This window comes from Podarcis cretensis (genome assembly GCF_951804945.1).
Source record: "Podarcis cretensis genome assembly, chromosome: 7".
NCBI classification, from domain to species: domain Eukaryota; kingdom Metazoa; phylum Chordata; class Lepidosauria; order Squamata; family Lacertidae; genus Podarcis; species Podarcis cretensis.
In genome coordinates, this window is record NC_137176.1 from 94174051 (window position 1) to 94185535 (window position 11485).

The 11485-nt window shown below is 57.0% G+C and overlaps 1 protein-coding gene across 25 annotated transcripts in view; it reads left to right on the forward strand.

The window, feature by feature from the left end:
- PLEC (plectin) overlaps positions 1–6888 on the forward strand; it is a 118157-nt gene extending 111269 nt beyond the window's left edge. For all 25 annotated transcript variants that reach the window (XM_079984059.1, XM_079984035.1, XM_079984046.1 and 22 more), the window contains one exon: positions 533–6888. In XM_079984059.1, the coding sequence (XP_079840185.1) occupies positions 533–6886 (6354 nt within the window). In that variant the 3' untranslated portion in view covers positions 6887–6888. The remainder of the gene's footprint in view (positions 1–532) is intronic.
- Positions 6889–11485: the final 4597 nt, after the last annotated feature.

The following is an 11485-nucleotide window of genomic DNA, read 5'->3' on the forward strand; positions in this document are numbered from 1 at the left end:
TTGAACTCAGGCTCCTTCATGGAAAGGCCTGTCGGAAGGCTGCCTTTGTGCAACTCCCATGTCTACTTTCCTCTTGGAAACTTGCCAGGGCCAGTGGTGGCCCACCCAGCACCCCTGGACTACAGCTCCCCCCCCCATTCCTGGCCATTGTCTGTGCTGGGGCCCAAGCGCAGCTGGAGGCCAGGTGTGCACAAGACTCGCTTAACCCAGAGAAGGCACCATTTGCTCCACCACGTCCTGGTCCCCCTTTCCAAGGCAGGGGTAACAGTGTCTTACCAAAAACTGACGTCCCCCTGTGCCCCCAACCCTCTCCCGTTGCTTGTTTACTCACGTGGAAATTGTGGTAACTCCCTAACTTCCTCATGTGCTGCCTCTCAGGGCCAGCCAGGTTGACCCTTAACATGTCCCCCCCCCCCCAGTGCTGGCTTTGAATGTAACCTGCTGTGTCGGCGTCCATTGACTGTTCTTTGGGCACTGTGTGCATATTGTGTGTAAGGCAACTGACCTCCCTTTTGTCTTCCTCCTCCCCCAGATGCAGATGGCTCAGAAGGAGCAGTTGCTCCAGGAGACGCAGATCCTCCAGCAGACTTTCCTGTCGGAGAAGGACATCCTCTTGCAGAAGGAGAGGTTTGTGGAGGAGGAGAAGGCCAAGCTGGAGAAGCTCTTCCAGGACGAGGTCAACAAGGCTCAGGGCCTAAAGGCGGAGCAGGAGCGCCAGCAGAAGCAGATGGAGCAGGAGAAGCAGCAGCTGGCGGCCACCCTGGAGGAGGCCAAGAAGAAGCAGGCGGAGGCCGAGGAGAATGTCCGCCGGAAGCAGGAGGAGCTCCAGCAGCTGGAAAAGCAGCGGAAGCAGCAGGAGAAGCTTCTTGCGGAGGAAAACCAGAAGCTGAGGGAGAAGCTGGAGAAGCTGCAGGAGGAGCAGCGGGTGGCCCTGGCTCAGACGAGGGAGATCATGATCCAGACCGATGACCTTCCCCAGGAGGTGGTTGTCCCATCCACGCAGGCACCTCAGTCGAAGGCTGTGCCCAACGGCCGAGACATGGTAGATGGCATCTCTCGGAACGGTGAGCCAGAATTGGCTTTTGATGGAATCCGTCAGAAAGTGCCTGCCAAGAAGCTGCTGGAGGCTGGCATCCTGAGCCGAAAGAACCTGGACAAGTTGACCAAAGGGAAGGTGACGGTGGAGGAGCTCTCCAAGAGAGATGACGTCAGGAGGTACTTGCAAGGCACCAACAGCATCGCCGGCCTGGTGGTTAAGCCAACCAATGAGAGAGTGAGCATCTACCAGGCCATAAAGCAGCATCTGCTCAGCCCAGGCACAGCCTTCATCCTGCTGGAGGCGCAGGCTGCCTCTGGCTTCATCATCGACCCCATAAAGAACAAGCGGATGTCCGTCAACGAGGCTGTGAAAGAGGGAGTTGTGGGGCCTGAACTGCACAATAAATTGCTGTCTGCTGAGAGAGCAGTGACCGGCTACAAAGATCCCTACACGGGGGAAAAGATCTCCCTCTTCCAAGCCATGACAAAAGATCTCATTGTGAAAGACCATGCGGTCCGGCTCCTGGAGGCTCAGATTGCCACAGGAGGCATCATCGACCCCATCAATAGTCACCGCCTTCCCGTGGAAGTGGCCTACAAGCGAGGCTTCTTCGATGAAGAGATGCAGAAGATCCTCTCTGACCCCACGGATGACACCAAAGGCTTCTTCGACCCCAACACCCAGGAGAACCTGACTTACTTGCAGCTGATGGAGAGATGTGTGACCGACCCGGAGACTGGCCTCACTCTGCTGCCGCTGACAGACAAAGCAGCCAAAGGCAGAGAGCTGGTCTACACCGACCAAGAGGCAAAAGACGTCTTCAGGAAAGCCACAGTGTCTGCTCCCTTCGGCCAATTTAAGGGGAAGACCGTGACCATCTGGGAAATCATCAACTCTGAGTATTTCACTGAGGAGCAGAGGCGGGACCTTCTGCGCCAGTACAAGACTGGAAAGATCACCGTGGAGAAGATAATCCGGCTCGTCATCACAGTGGTGGAGGAGAGCGAGAAGAAGAGCCAGCTCTGTTTCGATGGGCTCCGGGCACCTGTCCCAGCTGCCGAGCTGCTGGAGAGCAAAATCATTGACAAGGATCTTTACAACCAGTTGCACCAGGGGAAGAAGTCCGTGAAGGATGTCTCCAATGATGAGGCCATCAAGAAGTATCTGAAAGGCTCGAGCGCCATCGCAGGCATCTTGGTAGAGTCAACAGGCCAGAAGTTACTGCTCAATGATGCCTTGAAGAAAAACCTCCTTAAGCCAGAGGTGGTCCTGATGCTCCTGGAGGCCCAGGCTGGAAGTGGATACATCATTGACCCCGTGAGGAATGAGTATCTCCCTGTGGACGAAGCCGTCAAATCTGGAATTGTTGGCCCTGAGTTGCATGAGAAGCTGCTGTCTGCAGAGAAGGCTGTGACAGGGTACAAGGACCCTTACACGGGGCAGGTGGTCTCGCTTTTCCAAGCACTGCAGAAAGGCCTCATTGCTAAGGAGACAGGGGTCCGTCTGCTGGACGCTCAGCTTGCCACCGGGGGCATCATTGACCCCGTGAACAGCCACCGCCTCCCCCTTGACGTTGCTTGCAAGCGAGGCTACTTCAGCGAAGAAATGCACAAGACGTTGTCTGCTCCAGCAGACGATGCCAAGCTGTACTACGACCCCAACGCCCAGGAGAAGGTCAGTTACGCTCAGCTGCAGAGGAAATGCCACGTTGACAAGCCAACGGGCCTTCGCCTGCTCTCCCTCTCTGACCAGGCCATCCGGCTTCAGCAGGAGGAGGTCTACTCCGATAGCCAGGCTAAGGAATCCTTTGGCAAGGCAGTGGTGGAAGTCCCAGCTGGCAGTTTGAAGGGCAAAACGGTCACAATCTGGGAGCTGATTCATTCTGAATATTTCACTGAAGAGCAGAGGCGGGAGCTGATACGGCAGTTCAAATCTGGCAAAGTCACCATCGAGAGGGTCATCAAAATAATTGTCACCATCATTGAAGAGACTGAGACCAAAAAGCAAGAGAAGCTGACCTTCAGTGGCTTGCGTGCCCCCGTGCCTGCCAGCGAGCTCTGGGAGTCCAAGATTCTCAGCAAGGCCCAGTATGAGCAGCTGAAGGAAGGGAAGAAGACCGTGAGGGACCTCTCCGAGACGGGAGACGTGAAGAGGTACCTCCAAGGGAGCGACTGCATTGCTGGTGTGTATGTGGAAGAAACCAAGGAGAAGCTGAGCATCTACGAAGCCATGAAGAAGAACCTGCTCCTGCCCAGCACAGCAGTTGTCCTCTTGGAGGCCCAGGCAGCCACAGGGTTCATGGTGGATCCAGTCAGGAACCAGAAGCTGTATGTCAATGAGGCGGTGAAGGCTGGCATTGTGGGACCAGAGCTCCATGAGAAACTGCTGTCCGCCGAGAAGGCTGTGACTGGGTACAAGGACCCTTACTCTGGGAACACCATCTCCCTCTTTGAGGCCATGAAGAAGGGGCTGATCCTCAGGGAACACGCCATCCGCCTGCTGGAGGCCCAGGTTGCCACTGGAGGCATCATCGACCCCGTGCACAGCCACCGTGTCCCCGTGGAGGTGGCTTACAAGCGAGGTTACTTTGATGAAGCGCTGAACCGAACCCTCTTGGACCCCACAGATGACACCAAGGGCTTCTTTGACCCCAACACCAAGGAGAATCTTACTTACCTGCAGCTGAAGGAGAGGTGTATTGAAGACCCCGAGACCGGCCTCTATCTGCTGCCCTTGAAGCAACCTGAGAGACCCACCGTGGTGGAGACAACCCAGGTGTACACTGAGGCCGAGACCAAGCAGGTGTTTGAGGAGACCCAGGTTGACATTCCAGTGGGAGACAGGGCCGGCTCCTCCATGTCCTTATGGGAGATCATGAACTCGGACCTGATCCCCGAGGAGCAACGCAATCGGCTGATGGATGAGTTCCGCTCCGGCAAGGTGACGAAGGAGCGCATGATCATCATCATCATTGAGATCATTGAGAAGACAGAGATCATCCGGCAGCAAGACCTCATCTCCTATGACTATGTCCGCCGCCGCATCACTGCTGAGGACCTCTATGAGGCCAGGATCATCTCCCTGGAAATATACAATGCACTGAAGCAGGGCTCCAAGACCATCCGTGAGATCCTGGAGATCGAGACCACCTGGAGGTACCTGTACGGCTCCGGCTGTGTTGCTGGAATCTACATTCCATCCAGCAAACAGAAGATCAGCATCTACCAGGCCCTGAAGAAAGGGCTGATCAGCCCAGAGGTGGCTCGGCCCTTGCTGGAAGCTCAGGCTGCCACTGGCTTCATTGTTGAGCCCATCAAAAATGACATGTTGACTGTTGATGAGGCCGTCAGGAAAGGGGTTGTGGGCCCAGAAATGCACGACCGTCTCCTGTCTGCCGAGAGAGCTGTGACCGGCTACCGCGACCCCTACAGCGAGCAGAAAATCTCTCTTTTCCAGGCCATGAAGAAGGATCTCATCCCTTCTGAAGAAGCCCTCCGGCTGCTTGATGCCCAGTTGGCCACTGGAGGCATAATAGACCCACACCTGGGCTTCCACCTGCCCTTAGAGATTGCCATTCAGCGTGGCTACTTTAACAGGGAGACGCACGATCGGTTGTCTGAGCCCAGTGAGGTCCGCAGCTATGTGGATCCCTCCACCGACGACAAGCTCAGCTATGCACAGCTCCTCAAGCGATGCAGGAAGGACGAGAACAATGGCTGCCTGCTGTTGCCCCTCTGTGACACTCGGAAGCTGACCTTCAGGGGCCTGAGGAAGCAGATCTCGGTTGAAGAGCTGGTGCGCTCCAAAGTCATGGATGAAGCAACCGCCCAGCGCCTCCAGGAGGGCTTGACCTCTGTGGAAGAAGTCTCCAAAAACCTGCAGAGGTTCTTGGAGGGCACCAGCTGCATTGCTGGCGTCTACGTGGACTCCTCCAAGGAGAGACTGTCCGTGTACCAGGCCATGAAGAAAGGCATCATCCGTCCCGGCACAGCCTTTGAGCTGCTGGAAGCCCAGGCAGCTACTGGGTATGTCATTGACCCCATCAAGAGCCTCAAGTTGACTGTGGAGGAGGCTGTGCGCATGGGCATCGTGGGTCCCGAGTTTAAGGACAAGCTGCTTTCAGCAGAGAGGGCTGTGACAGGCTACAAGGACCCCTACTCTGGCAAGATGATCTCCCTCTTCCAAGCCATGAAGAAAGGCCTGATCCTGAAAGACCACGGGATCCGTTTGCTAGAAGCTCAGATTGCCACAGGAGGCATCATTGATCCAGAGGAGAGCCATCGCCTGCCTGTGGAAATGGCATACAAGAGAGGCCTCTTTGATGAGGAAATGAATGAGATCCTCCTGGACCCCAGTGATGACACCAAGGGCTTCTTTGACCCCAACACCGAGGAGAACCTGACCTACCTGCAGCTGATGGAGAGGTGCATGACGGACCCTGAGACTGGGCTCTGCCTTCTGCCTTTGAAGGAGAAGAAGCGGGAGAGGAAGACCTCCTCCAAGTCCTCCGTCCGCAAGCGCAGGGTGGTGATCGTGGACCCAGAGACCGGGAAGGAGATGTCCGTGTACGAAGCCTACCGCAAGGGCCTCATTGACCACCAGACCTACTTGGAGCTCTCTGAGCAGGAGTGCGAATGGGAAGAGATCACTATTTCCTCCTCGGACGGGGTCGTCAAATCCATGATCATTGACCGGCGGTCAGGGAGGCAGTACGACATCGACGACGCCATTGCGAAGGGCCTGATTGACCAGTCTGCCCTCGACCAGTACCGCTCGGGCACTTTGTCCATCACAGAGTTTGCAGACATGTTGTCTGGCAACATGAGCGGGTTCCGATCCAGATCTTCCTCTGTCGGCTCCTCCTCTTCCTACCCTGTAAGCCCTGCCCACGGGAGAGCTCAGCTGACCTCCTGGAGTGACCCCACAGAGGAGACCGGCCCAGTGGCTGGCATCCTGGACACAGACACCCTGGAGAAGGTCTCCATCACAGAGGCCATGCACCGCAACCTGGTGGACAACATCACTGGCCAGAGACTGCTGGAGGCTCAGGCCTGCACGGGTGGCATCATTGACCCCAGCTCCGGGGAGAAGTTCTCCGTCGCCGATGCCGTTAACAAAGGCCTAGTGGACAAGATCATGGTGGACAGGATCAACCTCGCCCAGAAGGCTTTCTACGGCTTTGAGGACCCCAGAACCAAGACCAAGATGTCCGCGGCGCAAGCCCTGAAGAAGGGCTGGCTGTACTACGAGGCCGGCCAGCGGTTCCTGGAGGTGCAGTATCTGACTGGAGGGCTGATTGAGCCGGAGGTGACTGGCCGGGTCCCCCTGGATGAGGCGCTGCAGAAGGGCACCATCGATGCCCGCACGGCCCAGAAGCTCCGGGACGTGAACACCTATTCCAAGTACTTGACCTGCCCCAAAACCAAGCTCAAGATCTCCTACAAGGATGCCATGGACAGGAGCATGACGGAGGAGGGCACCGGCCTGCGTCTCCTGGAAGCCTCTTCCCAGTCCAGCAAAGGCTATTACAGCCCCTACAATGTCAGCGGCTCCGGCTCCACCTCGGGGTCTCGATCCGGCTCACGAACGGGATCCCGGTCGGGCTCCAGGCGAGGGAGCTTCGACGCGACGGGCTCTGGTTTCTCCATGTCCTTCTCTTCCGCCTCTTACACTGCTTCCAACTACGGCCGAAGATACACATCAGGTCCAAGCGGCAGCAGCAGCACAGATGTCCCCCCTAGCCTTGCTGGCATCTCGGCCCCCCACAGCGTGAGCTGCGGAGGAGGAGAAGGCGGCAGCAGGAGATCTATTGGACTGCAGGGGCAGCCGCAGCTGCCCGTGGCCTAACGTGCTCCCAGCCCTCCTGCCTCCTTAAAGCCTGAGATAACTTTTGCATTTATCCTGCTCTGCATGTGGAAAAGCTGCTGGCTAACCTTCTCATTTTTTTTATTATTATTTTGTAATGTTTAAAAACACAATCTCCTTCCAAAGCAGTGCCTAAAGTTTAACCAAAAAAGACTAGACTAATATATTAATATATATGATTGTTCTGACAGTATTTGTATATCGAGAGAAAGAGAGAGAGCGTTTCAGTCATCATCCTCCACCATCCTTCCCCCGCCCTCAGTTTAGCCACCCGGGAGCTTGTTTCTCTTTGTACCATCTGCAGAGTAGAATAACCCCAGGCAGGGACCTGCGGATGCCGCCCCTCGGGCAGAAGCTGCACTCTGTCCTTCTCCACACCAGCCAGCGACTTCCTCCGCGGAGCCCCACCAGCTCCCTCCGTCAAGGGAGGGGATGACCCTCGTGCCAAGGAGCCTCTGGACCTCCTGCCTATGCAAGCTGCACCCTCCGCCTCCAGTCAGGAAGGAAGAGAGCCCCCCACCGCCCCCTGGGCACCCCACAGCCCCCCTCGGCTGCCACAAGCTTCCAACGCCATGCCTGGACTGCTCTTTCTCACGGGCCCTCGGCCGGACGACCAAGACCACTGCTGCCTGCACTCCACCGCGGGCGGCTGCTCTCTGGCTGGCTTCCCCTCCGCTGCCTGGACTCTGCGCTCAGACCGTAAGTGTGCCCTGGCGCTGCTGCCGCCGCCTCCTCCCTCCTGCTGCTGCCGCCTTGCAGATGGGCCTGACTGCCTCTCTCCACGCCTCCCCCTCTGGCCGTCTCTTCTCCCTGCCCACGCCTCCCAGCCTGCAGATCCTTCCTGGCGCTTTCTGTGGTGCTCTGCTTGCTCAGCACATGGGGAGCTTTGCACTGCTGTGGGCTGCTCTTAGCTGGCTGTGACCTCTGCACGTCTGTCTGTCTGTCTGGTTCTGTGTATCTGGGAAGCGCCCTGTACGAAAACATGGACAGGCAACTGGACGGTCTCCCTTGATGCCACAACAGCTCAGTGAGGTCTGTTCCCTGGCCTCTTGCTAACAGCTGTCTCCCCTGGGGGTGCTCACGGGTACCACCAAGGCTGTGTCTTCTCCTGGGCCTTATGCTTTCAGAGCCCTGCTTTTTCTTCTTATCGAGGGCAAGTGGCAGGATGGGGCACTTACGGAAGCAGCTGCGCCCTGAAACGGGCACCGTCCGTGTGCTTTTTCTTCCCAGCTGCTTTGTGTTCCTTCGTAATAACATGCGCTCTTTCTCTCAGACGTTTTCTCCTAGTCCCACCAAAGAAGCCCCCCTGTCGCTGGGAGAACTCCTGAGCTGGTTTTCTGAGGTCAGCAAGTCCTGGAGGAGCTCCGCAGGAGGCCCCGAGGCGGCGGCAGCAGATGCAGCAGCCTTCCCTTCGCTGCTCTCGCCCACAAAGGTAACTGTGGGGCTCGAAATCTCCTTCCGCTTTGGGCTGTGAGCTTCTTGCGCTGGCTTCCGGGGGCTGAGGTGGTGCTGAATGGAAGGTGGGCAGAGCTGCAGAGAGGGAGACCCAGGGATGCTAGAAATAGAACACGCAAGTGCCAAGAGTGCTCCCCGCTGATCTTGAGAATGAGAACAGTGGCCTCCTGTTCTGGGGAAGAGCCACCCCCTTTCCCACTGTTTCTGTCCTTCTGAACCTCTGGGGCCATTGCTCCTCCCCCGGTCTCTGGCCAGCAGCCTCTTCTCCTTCCTTGGAAGGGCGTTCAGGGTCCATCGCGGGCAGGGAGTGGCAGGCAGGCAGGCAGGCGGGGGTCCGAGGAGCCAGCGGGGCTGAGCATGGCAGTGGCTTCCTGGCTTGATGTGATGGCATCATTGTCACGTGTGACTTCTTCTCTCTCATCCCATCCTGTTCTTTTTCTTCACTTTATTTAGCGTTGCTGGATGTCCATTTCAACTTCCTTCCCAGTTGCCGCGGATCTCGTCCCCCAGTGTTGGGGCAAGTGGGACAGCACTGAGGACCCAGGCAGACCCTTCCCCCCTCCCTTTGCAGCCACTGCGGAGCAGCTAGCGGGGGCCGTGGCTGGCGGTCAGGGGCCAGTGAGGCGGGGGCAGGGGTAGGGAGGCAGGGGCGGCCGCAGAGAGCCCTCTGGGAACAGCTGCCTGGCGGAGCTGGAGTGGTCCTCTGCCCATCGCAGATGAGCTGGTCCCCTGGCTGAGAGCTGCTGTGCTCTGGAGGAAGGCAGCCGGGCGGTTGTGGGCAGGGGAGTGAGGCCGTTGGAAAGCCCCCCTGCCTGCTGCAGCTCAGAGGGTGCTGCCTCCTGCCTCCTCCACCTGGCCCCCCCCCTCCAGCATAAGTCGGGTCAGGGGCACGTCTTCCTCTGTTGGGGTGCTTTTCCCGGGCTCACAAGGGGAATTCCTGCCCTCCTTTCAAAGCAATAAGAGATGCAAAGGCAGCAGTAGAGCAGAGGTGGTCTCAGTCCTGAGGGGGATTGTTGCTGGAGCCACAGTCCGGCGGGGTGGGGGGTGTCTTTGGGCAGCCTCCCCAACTCCTGCCTGCGGAAGCCAAGAGGATGCTGTGCCCCCCCCCCCGGCATCGGAAGGTCCTTCTCCGCCAGCCCATCCTTATTTGCTCCATGTGAATCAAGCCATCCCATTCCTTGGCATTTGTTGATGTTATATTATTCTCTCATTATCCAGTTGGTTGGTTTTTTTTCTTGCTTTTGCATGATGTATTAACTTGAGCAAGCCTGTATCCATATTCTGTGTCAGCCATTGGCACAGGCTGGGGGTGCCCTCCCCCTTCTCCCCCTTGGGCCTCCCCCCCCCCCAGCTCCCCTGGCTCCCCTCCTGCCTCTTCCTGCTCAAAGCAGCGGAGGCGGCCCTCGTTCTTCTCAGACTAAACTGTTCAGGCTCATCTCTGTTTTTCGGGAGGCAGAACACTAAACCGCGACTTGTAAATACCATGAAGTGTTTGTAAAAACATGCAGTATGGAACCAGGCCCTCTGCACCGGGGGCAGTAAAGAAGATTCTATGAAACGGCTTCCGTGTGGTTTGTTCACGACAACTCGCTCCCCTTCCAAGGACACTGAGCCCCTCCCTAGCGCCCCAAACTCCCTGCCCTCCTTGCTTCAAAGCCCCTGGGTGGGTCCCAGCCTGGGGGAGTTGGCTGTGGGGTCTTTGTGGTGCTTCCAGAAGGAGCGTTCTCCACAAGAGCTTCCCGAAGCAGCTTCAGACCTGAGTAACTGACCGTGTTGCCCACGTGGGCCTGGAGTCGGGGGCTGCTCTGCAAGAGTGACCCCAGAGAAGTCGCTGGTGTGAATTCACCTCTTGGTTGGGTATGGAGAAGAGGGTCTGATGCTTCCCATGCCTTCCTTACAACACGTCTTTGCAGCCTGGTGCTTTGGAACAAAGCAGTCCGTCTCAAAGTCACGCCAGGGTTGGGGCTACAAGCCACACAGAAGGAGTTGTGGGCTCTGCTGCTAAGGTCCCTTTGCCCCAGGCTCCCACCCCACCGAGCCTGCAGCCCGCAAGGGGGTCACAAGGCCACCCACCCTCTTCCCAAGACCTGTAGTTCACCTAACCTTGAGAGTTAGATCCCATCAGTATCAATAGAAGCTCATGAACTGTTACCAAGCATCTCTGCGTGAATAATGCTGAAACTCTGGGAAAAAAGAGAGAGGGATTATGAAGCAGGTATGTTTAATTCTGGGAACAGATCAGGCTGGAAGCCGTCTCTGGCTAGGATGGGTCTCAGTGGGATTTTGGGAGCCTGAATATTCGTGTCAATGTTGCTGGAGCTGCCAGGCTCAGAACGCGGCAGGCCTGCCTCCCCTCCTGCCCACCCCCTGGGTCTGTTCCTGTTTCGCTCTTTGTCCCAGGGCATATAAAAGGTGGCTCTATCCAGCTCCTCTGGAGCAGATGGCAGCAGGCCAGGAGCCTGGCTCCTCGCATTGCCCCTTTCCAAAGGCAAGAGAAAGCAAAGAGGTTTTCCTTCCCTTGAGCAAACTACACTAATGTAGCTGTTTGGAAGCACAGCCGGGCCTCTTCGGTTTTAACGAGGAGCTTGGAGGCTTCGCTGCAGCTGGCAGCTCCTGGGCACTCAGGCTGGCAGGGATCCCTGCCGCTGTGCCCACACCATAGAGCTGGGTGGCATGCCTGAGGGTTGTGCTAGGGTACTAGAAGCCCATTCTGCCTTAACTTGGGGGTCTTCAACAGGGGCACCTAAGTCATTTCATGAAAGAAGAAGGGTCGGCATCTAAGGTCAAACTTAGAAAAGGATAGCAAATACTGAGACATTTTTGGAAGAAGAAAAAAGTCCTTTCAATTCACTGTTTAAGAAAAGCAAAGCTACATAATGTTTTGTGCTGTACTAAAGCCAGGCAAGGGTACTAATACGCTGCCACCCAGGAAGGGTCTGCTGATTCTTTCACCAGGTACCCCTTCCTGGCAGGAGCTGCAGGGGAGTCACTCTGACATGGGCCAAATCTGCCCCATCCATCTTCCCATTCAGTACCCTCTTTCCCCCAAACTGTACCCATATCCAGTGGCGGAGCTTCATGCTCCAGCACCGGGGGGGCGGAGAGCAGGCAGGGCATGGGGTGCTG